At 37.8% G+C, this 14573-nt stretch overlaps 1 protein-coding gene across 2 annotated transcripts in view; it reads left to right on the top strand.

Moving 5' to 3' along the window:
- The window catches only part of EPHX4 (epoxide hydrolase 4), a 33351-nt gene extending 18778 nt beyond the window's left edge, over positions 1-14573 (top strand). For both annotated transcript variants that reach the window (XM_006054472.3, XM_044944704.1), the window contains 2 exons: positions 37-185; positions 13915-14573. In XM_006054472.3, coding sequence (XP_006054534.1) covers positions 37-185; positions 13915-14146 — 381 coding nt within the window. In that variant the 3' untranslated portion in view covers positions 14147-14573. The remainder of the gene's footprint in view (positions 1-36; positions 186-13914) is intronic.

Below are 14573 nucleotides of genomic sequence, written 5' to 3'. Positions count from 1 at the left end.
GTAGCTAAAAAGTCTTATTCTTTTCTCACTTACCAGGCTTTGAAACATCTGTTTACTAGTCACAGCACTGGCATTGGAAGAAAAGGATGTCGACTAACAACAGAAGATCTTGAAGCTTATATTTATATTTTTTCTCAGCCTGGAGCATTAAGTGGTCCAATTAACCATTACCGAAATATCTTCAGGTCAGTATAATTTGTTCTTTTTAGTTAAACAAAATATTTGTTCCATACAGAGCCAATATTCGATTTTTAAGATTAAGTTCACCATTTATCCAGATACTCAAATTATTTTGGTTTTTATAAGTTGCATAATCTTTTTTTATAGAAAATTAAACATATGGAAAAATAAAGAGAATACACTAGATATCCCATGTAGGTGTAACTTGTTTTATCCATAACTCTATCCACTTCTGTCCCTTTGGATTTTGAATAGATGTATATTTTTAGTTATATTTTAAAATAATCATTTAAAAAATATCTGTTAGGCACTTTCTATATTCTGGACTATGCCAGCACTCAGAATACTATAATGAGCAAAACAAGACAAGGTCCTTGATCTCACAAAACTTGTAGCTGAGTAGAGAAAACAGCATCAAGCAAACAACTGCAGTAATGAATGTATGGTTATAAACTAACATAAAGACTTTGAAAGAAAGGGATGAGAATGGAAGAAATAATGTTTGAATGAGGAAATTAAGGATGAGTTTGGTATTGACTGGATAAAGTTTGGGGTAGGGAGACTGGCATTCCAGAAAAAGGAAACAGCCTCTTTAAGGCTGTGCAGGAAGATGGAAGGCTATGGTTTTAAGTAACAAAGTGGCAGAGCACATAAAGTGAGGATGCATAGAAGAGAAGGGAATGATGAGTCCGAGAGGTAGGCAGTGGCTGGTTAAGCAGAGCCAAGGAGACCATATTAAGAGCCATGAATGTGAAGCCAGTGAATGAAAGTTTCAAGCAGAAAAATGATCCAATTTGTATTTGTATATATTCACTCAGTATGGAGAATGTGCTAAAAGAGTGAATGTGGTGAAACTTCAGAAATCCAGGCTAAAGAAGATGGCAGCTTGAACTATTCTGAAAGCAGTAGAGATGGGGAGAGTGGGTAGATTTAAGAGATATTTAAGAGATAAGTTGGCACAGTTGATAATGGGTTGGATGGGGAACTGAGAAGAAGAGAGATGTCAAAGATAACTCCTGAATCCGTGCCATGAACAACTCTACAGATAGGCCAATCACTGAGACAGAAAGTACTAGAAGAGAACTCATTTTGAGGTCATAAATTTTATTGACCTTAGACTAGTTGAATTTGAAATGGTGTCTTAGATTATTCAAATAGTCAGTAGGCTACAAGGGTCTGGAACTCAGAGGAGAGAATCTGGGGTGAGGATATGTGATATCTTGGAGTCACTAACAGATAAATGAGGCTTTTGTTTCAGAAGATATTGTCTAGACAGAAAATCGGAGAAGGCAATGGCACCCCACTCTAGTACACTTGCCTGGAAAATCCCATGGATGGAGGAGCCTAGTGGGCTGCAGTCCATGGGGTCACTAAGAGTCAGACACGACTTCACTTTCACTTTTTACTTTCATGCATTGGAGAAGGAAATAGCAACCCACTCCAGTGTTCTTGCTTGGAGAATCCCAGGGATGAGGGAGCCTGGTGGGCTGCCATCTATGGGGTCGCACAGAGTTGGACACGACTGAAGTGACTTAGCAGCAGACAGAAAATATAGTGTGAAAGATAAGACATGGAAATTTGAGTTTGGACTGTACATAGGGGAAAAAATATTCTCTTTGAGTATTAGCAGCCACAGCCTGCCTTAAAAATGTTTAGAGGTTTGAATTTATGCTACTACCATAATACTAGAATTCTTAGGGGGAAAATTCTATTTTAACATCCTCATAGGCTGGTAACACTCCCTAGGAAACCTAGCAGAAACAAAGACAGAATCTCTCTGGAAGGTACACCTCAATTCAGACTCACAATATCCCCACAGATAAGGTCCACTGAAGATGAGTTGATAATCCAAATTACAAAAAATACCAACCCACCAATAGTGAGTCAGAACACAATTGCAGCAGAACTCCTAAAAATTTCAAATAATAGAAGTAATAAAGACTGTAAAGTAAGTTTAAATTATTAAATATATGAAAGAATAAAAATATGAGTAAAGAATAAGAAAAATATCATGACAGGATGGAAAGGGCTGGAAAAGAACCAAAAGAACTTCTAGAAATGAAAAGTATGTTCTTGAAGTCTTAAAATCCATAAGTAAGTTAAATAGCAGGTCAGACAAGCTAAAGAGGGTTATGAATTGGAAGGTAGATCTAAAAAGAATTACCTAGAATATCACTTTGATAGATAAAGAAATGAAAACACAAAAGACAGGTTATATTTGACATGTACAATGGAATTAGAAATCATATAGATACATAAATGATAGGTAGATAGATAAAGTTGGAAATCACTCACATATAATATATATGTAATAATTTGTTTTCTAGTAAAATAAAATAATAGAAATAGAATATTATTTCCAAAGCAGTAGAAAGGGACTGCTGCTGCTGCTGCTGCTAAGTCACTTCAGTCGTGTCTGACTCTGTGCGACCCCATAGACGGCAACCTACCAGGCTTCCCCGTCCCTGGGATTCTCCAGGCAAGAACACTGGAGCGGGTTGTCATTTCCTTCTCCAATGCAGGAAAGTGAAAAGTGGAAGTGAAGTCGCTCAGTCGTGTCTGACTCTTAGTGACCCCATGGACTGCAGGCCACCAGGCTCCTCCATCCATGGGATTTTCCAGGCAAGAGTACCAGAGTGGGTGCCATTGCCTTCTCCAAGAAAGGGACTAGAAACTATCAGTTCAAAAGAAGGCAGGAAAGGAGAAAAAGGAAGCAAAGCAGGGTAAATAGAAAGCACAAAATATGAAGTCAAAAACAATTTCAATATGTCAATAAACACAATGAATATTAATGTGTTATACCTACCAGTTAAAAACCAAAATGTCAGATTTGATTGAGACACGAGTAAATCACAAAGACACAAAAAGGTTGAAAGTAAGAGGATAGAAAAAAGTTGTAGCAGGTGTTACTTTAAATGAAGCAAAATCTCTCAAATTCTTTGAATATGAAATCCATGAGACTATATGAATGAAAAGAGAGGTAAATCCACATCTTCTTTTTTGACTAACAACAACAAAATGTACAAGTATAAAAATATATGTGTATTTTTTGAAAAATAGAGATGTTGATTTAAAAGGTACTTGTGTTAGTCACTCAGTCGTATCCTGGACTCTTTTTGACCCCATGGACTGTGGCCCGCCAGGCACCTATCTCCATGGAATTCTCCATGCAAGAATACTGGAGTGGGCTGCCATTCCCTTCTCCAGGGAAACTTCTTGACCCATGGATCCAACCCAGGTCTCCTGCGTTGCAGATAGATTCTTTACCATTTGAGCCACCTGGAAAGTCCCAAAAGGTACTTGTAGGTAATAATTTATCAAGTAAGGCAGACAGACATTGCAAAGGCTACAGGTTGCATTTTATAGGATATAGCAACATTGTCTGAAGCTCATGTTTTGTCATTTGCTTTTCACAAACAACATATAAGAGAGATATTATGAGAGAAAAATACATTTTCACACCAGTCTAAATTTTGGACAGGAGATAAGAATGCTGGTTTTAAAATGTTCTCAATTTATCCCTTTATCAGAGGGTTAGCTTTGTGATGCAAAACAGTATGTTTTAAGTAGCTATAAGGAAAGAGGGAAAATATTCTCATATTTTTGAGATTCTTTTACTAACGATTAATCATTCATTAGGAGGACTTGCATTCCCAAGAGTAAGCTCTAGAATCCTGTTAATTATCTTGGAGAGAAAAAACAAAACAAAACAAAATGGAGGCCTGTGAAGTTCAAAACTCACAGTTTTACATAAAGGCAAAAGATAATTTTAAACTAGATTGTTGTAGGTTAATGTTAGGTGCTTGGTCGTGTCCAACTCTTATGCGACTCCATGGACTGTACCCTGCCAGGCTTCTTTGTCCATGGAATTATCCAGGCAAGAATACTGGAGTGGTTTGCTGTTCCCTTCTCCAGGGTATCTTCCTGACCCAGGGATGAAACTTAGGTCTCCTGCACTGCAGGCAGATTCTTTACTGTCTAAGCCACCAGGGAAGCCCCTGATGTAGGTTAAATCTAGCTCAAACCTTCTGAAAGCTCAACTGACCCTTGACTCTTTTTACGTACAGTAATCAAGGTAATACAAAAAAATAATACAAAAAAGATCTTCATGACCCAGATAATCACAATGGTGTGATCACTCACCTAGAGCCAGACATGCTGGAATGTGAAGTCAAGTGGGCCTTAGGAAGCATCACTATGAACAAAGCTAGTGGAGGTGATGGAATTCCAGTGGCGCTATTTCAAATCCTGAAATATAATGCTGTGAAAGTGCTGCACTCAATATGCCAGCAAATTTGGAAAACTTAGCAGTGGCCACAGGACTGGAAAAGGTCAGTTTTCATTCCAATCCCAAAGAAAGGTAATGCCAAAGAATGCTCAAACTACCACACAATTGCACTCATCTCACACGCTGGTAGTGATGCTTAAAATTCTCCAAGCCAGGCTTCAGCAATACTTGAACCATGAATTTCTAGATGTTCAAGCTGGTTTTAGAAAAGGCAGAGGAACCAGAGATCAAATTGCCAACATCTGCTGGATCACTGAAAAAGCAAGAGCGTTCCAGAAAAACATCTATTTCTGCTTTATTGACTATGCCAAAGCCTTTGACAGTGTGGATCACAATAAACTGTGGAAAATTCTGAAAGAGATGGGAATACCAGACCACCTGATCTGCCTCTTGAGAAATCTGTATGCAGGTCAGGAAGCAACAGTTAGAACTGGACATGGAACAGCAGACTGGTTCCAAATAGGAAAAGGACTATGTCAAGGCTGTATATTGTCACCCAGCTTATTTAACTTATATGCAGAGTGCATCATGAGAAATGCTGGGCTGGAGGAAGCACAAGCTGGAATCAAGATTGCAGAGAGAAATATCAATAACCTCAGATATGCAGATGACACCACCCTTATGGCAGAAAGTGAAGAGGAACTAAAGAGCCTCTTGATGAAAGTGAAAGAGGAGAGTGAAAAAGTTGGCTTAAAGCTCAACATTCAGAAAACTAAGATCATGGCATTGGGTCCCATCACTTCATGGGAAATAGATGGGGAAACAGTGGAAACAGTGTCAGACTTTATTTTTGGGGGCTCCAAAATCACTGCAGATGGTGATTGCAGCCATGAAATTAAAAGACACTTACTCCTTGGAAGGAAAGATATGACCAACCTAGACAGCATATTGAAAAGCAGAGACATTACTTTGCCAACAAAGGTCCGTCTAGTCAAGGCTATGGTTTTTCCAGTGGTCATGTATGGATGGGAAAGTTGGACTATAAAGAAGGCTGAGTGCAGAAGAATTGATGCTTTTGAACTGTGGTGTTGGAGAAGACTCTTGAGAGTCCCTTGGACTGCAAGGAGATCCAACCAGTCCATTCTAAAGGAGATCAGTCCTGGGTGTTCATTGGAAGGACTGATGTTGAAGCTGAAACTCCAATACTTTGGCCACCTGATGCGAAGAGCTGACTCATTTGAAAAGATCCTGATTCTGGGAAAGATTGAGGCCAGGAAGAGAAGGGGACGACAGAGGATGAGATGCTTGGATGGCATCACAGACTCAATGGACATGGGTTTGGGTGGACTCTGGGAGTTGGTGATAGACAAGGAAACCTGGCGTGCTGCGGTTCATGGGGTCACAAAGAGTCGGACATGACTGAATAACTGAACTGAACTGAGTCAAGGTCAAGTACATCATTAAAAACAAGGTTATACAAATACAATGACTACAAATAAAGTATAGTACATTGTACTCAGATATGAAAATCACCCTAAGGTCTCCCCAGGACCATACTTCCATCCAAGGACTCTCCAAAATTTGGACCCAAGGAATCATAATGAACTTGGAATTGGACTAGTTATAGGAATAGCCTGCAAAAACATTTTTGAAAGCCTAAACTGATAACAAAGCATCACATAACAAAGCAAAATTTGACAGACTTACTAGAAAAAAATGGCAAATCCATAGTTACTATTGGAGATTTTCATCCACCTCTCTCAGAAGCTGATCAATCAAGCAGAAAATTAATAAAGATATAGATTGAAACAATCCAATTAACATCTTTAATGTGATGATCAACTCTAGAATCCTGCACCCAACAATTAGAAAATACACAATATTTTTAAGCACATATCATATTTATAAGGATTGATTTTTACATACTGGACCATAAAGCAAGCCTTAACCAAAGGATCAATATCATATAGATTGTGTTCTCTGAACACAATGTGGTGGGAAATTGACAGCAACAAACTTTTGGAAGACTCAATACAGTCAGAAAAATCTCAAACTTCTATATTACTTGTGGATCAAAAAAATCATATCAGAAGCTAGTAAACACAGAAAAAAGTATTACAGCCTGTAGAATACAGTTAAAACAGTACTTATAAATATATTTATGGTTTTTCATGCTTATATTAAGAAAAGAAGATTTAAAACTAGGGAGCTAAGACTTCAAGTCAAGATATTTGGAAAAGAACAACATGTAAACAAAAATAAATTAGAAGGAAAATAAAATTAGGTAAAAATCAGAAATTAATACAATAAATAACAAAGACACAATAGAGAGAATCAACAAAAGCAGATTTTTTGAACATTATTAATATAGATAAACTTTTGGCAAGACTGGTGTAAAAAAGGCATGAACAAACTATATCAGGAAGGAGAAAATAGACATGAGTACAAACATAACAGATATTAAAATATAAAGTTTATGTTAATAAATTTGAGAATCTTGACAACATGGATAGTTTTTAGGAAAAGCTTAACACACAAAACTGACTCATGAAGATAGAAAACCTGAATAGATATACACATTAAAGAAATTGCATTATTAATTTAAGCATATCTACAAACTACATATACATACACACCCATACAAAGAAGCCTAAGTGGTTTTACACATAAATTCTACCTCAGAAAATCCCACTCTTTTAAAAAAAATTATTTATTTATTTTTGATTACACTGGGTCTTCACTGCTGTGGTGTCTTTCTGTGGTTGCAATGAGCGGGGACTTCTCTCTGTTGGAGTGCGTGGGCTTCTCACTGTGGTCACTTCTCTTGTCACGGAGCATGCACAGGCTTTAGAGTACAAGGGCTTCAGTAGTTGCAACTCATGGGCCTCATAGCAGGTGTGCTTCAGTAGTTGTGGCTTATGGGCTCCAGAGTATGAGCTCAGAAGTTGTGCATGGGCCTAGTAACTCCATGGCATGTGGGATCTTCCTGGATCAGAGAGCAAACCCATGTCTCCTGCATTGGCAGACAGATTCTTTACCAATGAGGCACCAGGGAAGCCCCAGAAAATCCCACTCTTAGACTCGGCTCTTTCAGATATTATAAAAAGAAGGTATATACTTCAGCTCATTTTCTCAGGTTGGTATAACTTCCATAACAAAACAAGACAAGGATTGTATAACACAGAAAATTAGATCAAGTTATGTTGTAAATATAGATCCATAAATTCAAAATAAAATACTATCAAACAGAATCTAGCATGCATTAACAATTAAACCTAACTTAGCATTAAAACCCATTAACTTACCACATTAACAGATTAAAGGGAAAAATAAGATCATCTAGGTAAATTAAGAAAAAGCATTTATTAAAATCCAACACATCTTCTAGCTACTATGTAGACTAGAAACAGAGGATAGAAGGTGGACCTCAGATAAACCTGAATTGCCTGAAGGGATATTTCTGGGGGAAAGACATTTGCTTTACTCAGTTGTCCAAGAAAAAAATCAGGGGTTTGTACTGGTTATTTGCACCTGGAGCACTGGCAGGCATATAAAAATATATTCTGGGAATCAGAGCCAAGAGGATCAAAAACCTCCACTAAAAGGGCAAAATTCTTTGTGGTGCTGTTCACAGCTGTATTTTCATGGGAAACGGGGACCTGACAAGTCCTAGTTCTATCTAAGAGAATAATGCATTATTTCTTGCTTTATAAAATCATCTTTGTAAGTTTTCTTCTCATTTGCCATTAAACCTGATATTCTCTATGTCTATTAGTGTCTTTCTGTTAATCATATTAGGCTTCCCTGGTGGCTCAGATGGTAGAAGAATCTGCCTTCAATGCAGGAGACGAGGGTTTGATCCCTGGGTCAGGAAGAGATCCTGGAGAAGGGAATGGCAATCCACTCCAGTATTCTTGCCTGCAGAATTCCATGGGCAGAGGAATTCTGTTAATCATATTATGGTTCCATTATGACAACAATGCAGAAGGTACTTCTGTCTACCAGAAACCTGTAGTAAACATCATACCTTGTGATGAAACACTGAAAACATTCCCTTGAAAAATAAAGACTAAAGGTAACTTGTCTGTTGTAACTGCTTCTCTTCTCTTCACCACTGTATTGAAAGTCTTAGCTAGCACATTAAAAAAAAAACACAATTGAAGTTTATGTATAGATAATGTAGTTATATGGGCTTCCCCGGGGCACTGGTGGTAAAGAACCCACCTGCCAATGCAGGAGACATAAGAGATGCTGGTTCAATCCATGGTCAGAAAGATTCCCTAGAGAAGGGAATGGCAACGCACTCCAGTTTTCTTGCCTGGAGAATCCCATGGACAGAGGAGCCTGGCAGGCTACAGTCTATGGGATTGCAAGGAGTTAGACATGACTGAAGCAACTTAGCACACACCCACACACAATGTAGTTATATGGGCTTCCCAGGATGGCGCTAGTGGTAAAGAATCCGCTGGCCAGTGCAGGAGACATTAGAGACACAGGTTGGATCCCTGGGTAGGGAAGATCCCCTCGAGTAGGAAATGGCAACCCACTTCAGTATTCTTGCCTGGGAAATCGCATACACAGAGGAGCCTGGTGAGCTACAGTCCATGGGGTTGCAAAGCCTTGGACATGACTGAGCAACTGAGCAGACAAGCACACAATGTAGTTATATATTTAGAGAAAGGGAAAATCTACAGGAAAAAATTATTAGAACAAAAACAGTTCAGCAAAGTTGGCATACATAAGGTTACTATACAAAAATTACAATCTTATAAACCAACAACAGTTATAAAACATTTTAAAAATAGATATACCTACGATAGCAACAAAAATATTAGGTATAAAGGACTGACTCTAACAAAAGATGACCTTTATGGATTATCAAAATGTATTGGAAGCAATAAAGAATATGAGCTAGGGGCCTTGTCTATTTACTAACCCATAGAGAAGTATTTCGGAGAAGGCAATGTCACCCCACTCCAGTACTCTTGCCTGGAAAATCCCATGGGTGGAGGAGCCTGGTAGGCTGCAGTCCATGGGGTCGCTGAGAGTCGGACACAACTGAGCGACTTCACTTTCACTTTTCACTTTCATGCACTGGAGAAGGAAATGGCAACCCACTCCAGTGTTCTTGCCTGGAGAATCCCAGGGACGGGGGAGCCTGGTGGGCTGCCAGACGTCTATGGGGTCGCCAGAGTCAGACACGACTGAAGCGACTTAGCAGCAGCAGAGAAGTATTTTAATGTTTTAACATTGACACAGACTTGCTGATGTAAACTACTGAAAATAACCCTCGTTTATCATCTTTACAAGTGGAAAACTTCAATATCATAACATTGTTGATTTTTCCCAAATTAATCTATAAACTTAATAAAATTTCAATCAAAACTGTCAGAAAGTTTTTCATGAAACATAACAAGCTGATTTTAAAATTTGTATGGGGGAGCACAAGGCTGAGACAATTTTAAAGAATTCAATTTTAAAGAAAAAAATAGATAGGTAACTAACCCTGTCAGGAGGCTTTCCTGGTAACTCAGCTGGTAAAGAATCCGCCTGCAATACAGGAGACCCCTGTTTGATTCCTGGATCTGGAAGATCCCCTAGAGAAGGGATAGGCTTCTTCCAGTATTCATTAATTAACATGGCACCCCACTCCAGTACTCGTGCCTGGAAAATCCCATGGGCGGCAGAATCTGGTAGGCTGCAGTCCATGGGGTTGCTAAGAGTCGGACGCGACTGAGCGACTTCACTTTCACTTTTCATTTCATGCATTGGAGAAGGAAATGGCAACCCACTCCAGTACTCTTGCCTGGAATCCCAGGGATGGGGGAGCCTGGTTGGCTTCCATCTATGGGATCGCACAGAGTTGGACATGACTGAAGCGACTTAGCAGCAGCAGCAGAGTTTATAAAGAATGTCTCCAAATCAATAAGGAAAAGACAACCCAATCAAAAATGAGTAAAGGATATGAAATGGCAATTTGCAGAAAAGGGATCTGGGGGCTTCCCTGGTGGCTCAGTGGTAAAGAATCTGCCTGCCAATGCAGGAGACACAGGTTCAATCCCTGGTCCCGGAAGATCCCACATACCTTGAAGCAACTAAGCCCATGTACCACAGCTGTTGAGCCTGTGCTCTAGAGCCCGGGAACCACAACAGCTGAGCCCACTGCTGCAGCTACTGAAGCCCATGTGCCCTAGAGCCCGTGCTCTTCCACAACAAGAGATGTCACCACAATGAGATGTCTTAACACTGCAAAGAAGAGTAGCCCCTGCTCACTGCAACTAGAGAGAAGCCTGCATAGCAACAAAGACCCAGCACAGCCAATATATATATATATATATATATATATTTTTTTTTTTTTTTAAAGGGATCTTCAGTAACATGAAAGATGCACCACCTTAGTAGTGGGACATAGGTTTTACTGCTTGCGATAGAGACCTAAAGTAACAGTGGCATTAAAAACGTTAATAGTCTAAGGCTGATATGGTGGCTATATTGTGTGCAGTCATCAAAGCTGTTAGGTCACTCTTTGGTCAGAGATCTCGGTCTTTCTATTTTGTTATTCTGCAATCCTTCATATATTGTCCTTATCTGTGTGGTTCAAGATGGTTTAACAACACATCTGCATTTCAGTGAGTGGAAAGTGAGAAAGGGAAGGGGCAGGCATATTGGACACAACTTAGATGATGCCCAAATCATTTCTCATAAACCACATACCCTCACCTTGCTGCAAGAGCCCTGGGAAACATAGTCAGTCTTCATTCTGGATGGTCCTTTGTCCAGCTAATAATTGGATTTTCTATCACTGTGGTAGAAGGGAAGAAGTTTGGGAAGCAGTCTCTACCATAACAGGTAAACAAAGTATTTTACACTCATTTGATTGGAAAAAAAAATTAAACTTTTGAGAACAAGTGTTGGCAATGATATGGTACAAAGCAAATTCTTATATGCTGAGAGTAGAGCATATGGTCAGTTTGTAAAAACAACTTGTAATATTGATGATGTGCATATTCTCTGAGGTGGCAAGTCTGTTTGGGGGATATACTGAAAGAAACCTCTCCCACATGGGTACAAGTGGATGGTTACAAGAATGAGATCAATATTATTTAACTTATCAAAATAATTGGAAGTTTTAAAATGCCCAACAAGAGAATGAATCAATTGTGATCCATTGTATATGTAGTCATACAATAGAATTGTATACAACAGTGAAAGTAAATGAAGTAGAACTACCTGTATCAAAAAAGAAAAAGAACTACATGTGTCATCAATAGATGAATCTTAAAAATATAATCTTAAGGCACAGAAGCAATATGTGAAAGGATATCTGCAATCTGACACTATTTAATAAAGTATTTAAACTACAAGATACCTCTATGTACTGTTTATAGAAATACATATGCTGTATTTGGGGGGACCTGACAAATAGCATCCCTTTTTCCTGCCCAGTTTCTGAACCAGTTGAGAAATCACATAGGAGTTAGCAGATGAAAATCAAAATATGAACTTCATGACCCATAAAGGATAGATTGAAGACTGTGGCCTTCATATTAAATGAGAACTGAAATGGTCTTGATAACTGTTGCCAGTCTAAACTTTGTTCACCTGTGGGAAAATTTGAAGGGTAAACTCACATCTCCTTAGCCCCTCAGTCCATTGGCTCCCTTGAATCTGATAAGAGAGGGAAGGAAAAAGAGAGTAAATCTCACCTCAGGACATATTATTTTATATACTCTCTTTAGTCCAGAACCCTGAATCAACAACTAACACTCAGCAGCCAGGGACGGGGCAAGGATCAAGGAGTGTTTAAGGAAAATCTCTCCTAAAGGAAACTAAAGAAATGAATGAGAAGTATCCTAACACTTATAACCGTCTCATGGGGATGGTAAGAACCAGATTTGACCTAGTTATTATTCCTAAGCCCTGTCGAACTCCCCAGGGACTGTAGCCCTCCAGGTTCTTCTGTCCATTTACCTATTCACAAAGAATTTAATTTTTAGGAGCATTACAACCAAATGATGGTCACTTGCATGGAGTCAAAAGTTAAGTCTTTGGTGGACATATATGATATCCTGCACATTCCAATAGCATCCTATCAACCCCAAACAGACACACATTCGGGCTTTTCTATAACTAGTGAAAATATAATCCAGTGCTGGAGAGTGTCTAGTTAGATGTTCATTCTCATTCTTAGTTAACAGAGGTGAAATTAAGACCATCCCACCTTTCTGAAAAACAGCTTAGCAGAAGGTGTCAAAAGCTTTAGAAATACAGAATTCCACTTCTAGGGCTCTGGCCTAAAGAAGTTATCTGAAATGCCAATAAAGATTTGGGCACAAAATGCTCATTGTAGCACGTAGCTTCACGTAAAACATCCTCCTCTTCTTTTAACTGATGCTATAATCTAAATACTCAATTATACAGGAAGAGTCAAATCATTTATGGGTTATTATGCCATAAAGTAATGTTTTACAATTATTTTTGAAAAACCTTGTGAAATAAGAAAGTTATAATTTAATATAGAATTTGTATATGTATATTGTGTATAAACTGTATATTTGCTGTACTTATGGCTTCAACTATATGCACAGAAAATGACCATCTTTTAAATGATGCAATTATGCATGTTTTTGTTCTTTATATTTTTTAGTATTTAAGAAAATATATAATAAAAACTTTATATTTTAAAAAGAATCTCCTTGAAAAATAACTATAGTATCATGTAATATTTAAAGCTCATTCCATATATATTTTCTGTCTTTTCAGTTCTAATTTTCACATAAAATGCATTAGATTATCCAACAATTAAAATATATTTAAACAGTAACACTGCTTAAAAGCTCCCTTTTATCACACCATTCAGAAATTCTGGTTTCCTTTTAAAGGAAATTATTCTTCAAGTGATGAATTTCATATTTAATTTATAGCCTTCATGATCAATTTTGCCATCCTCATCCAATTAAAACTTTTATCAGGCCCTTTGCTAAATAGACCTTTAAATTTTTTATGACACAGATTGATTGCCTAATGCAGTGTTTCTCAGTCATGTATTTATTTATTGTCTTTCTTTGAGGCACACAGGCTTCACTCTAGCTGTGGCAGGCCCAGCAGTAGCAGTATATAGGCTTCTTTGCCCTGTGGCATATGGGATCCTAGTTCTCCGAACAGGGATCAAACCCATGTTCTTGCTTTGGAAGGTAGACTGCTAATCATTGGACCACCAGGGAAGTCCCCTCAATCATTTTTTGTCATCACCTCCCTTCAGAGCCTTTTTAGACATTTTTTTCATAATTGCCCCCATCCCATAAAATTTTAATATATGTTTATGTGTATATTCATGGTTTATATCTAAAAAAATGTAAATTTTTTCACTCTCCCAAGAACTAATTTTCAGCTCTTTGGTGGTGATACTGCCTTCCTTAAAAATGTATGGCCTAAAGAAACATTTTGGGAAAATGTTATTTTAACTCTTACAATGAGTCTCAAGCCCACGTGTTTTGTTTTTATAGCTGCCTGCCTCTCAAACATCACATGGTGATCACTCCAACATTACTGCTGTGGGGAGAGAAAGACGCATTTATGGAGGTTGAGATGGCTGAAGTCACAAAGATTTATGTTAAAAACTATTTCAGGCTAACTATTTTGTCAGAAACCAGTCATTGGCTCCAACAAGAACAACCTGACATAGTGAACAAATTGATATGGACATTTCTAAAAGAAGAAACACGAAGAAAAGATTGACTTTTTCCATGAGGAATCTATAATGGAATCTCCAAATAATTTTTAAAAATTGTTCATCAACTTCTTTAAGCTTCATTAGGAAAAAATTGTTTTAATGTGCTTGTATCCTGACAAATGATATTGAAAAAAATCTGAGAATGTATGAACTTGTAACATAATGTTGATTTTCTTTTGTTGTATTTTGCACAGAAAAGCATTTGCCTTAAAATGTATACACTTGGACAAAAAGGACGTTGAAGAAAGTGGCTCAATTTTGTTTTTTTTTGCATTCTTTACCTTGTTAATATATGGTGCCTTTTACAAATGTATATTAAAGATTAACTGTACCATATTAAAAGGCAAACGTGCAATGGTATAAATTTTCATTTTATTGTTCAAAAGTTCTTTTTACTATTTTTTAACCATTAAAAAATTCTGTTATCAAATA

Source organism: Bubalus bubalis, chromosome 6 (assembly GCF_019923935.1).
Source record: "Bubalus bubalis isolate 160015118507 breed Murrah chromosome 6, NDDB_SH_1, whole genome shotgun sequence".
In the NCBI taxonomy this organism is placed as follows: domain Eukaryota; kingdom Metazoa; phylum Chordata; class Mammalia; order Artiodactyla; family Bovidae; genus Bubalus; species Bubalus bubalis.
The sequence above is the reverse complement of the archived record's forward strand: the minus strand, read 5'-3'. Positions and strand labels throughout refer to the sequence as shown.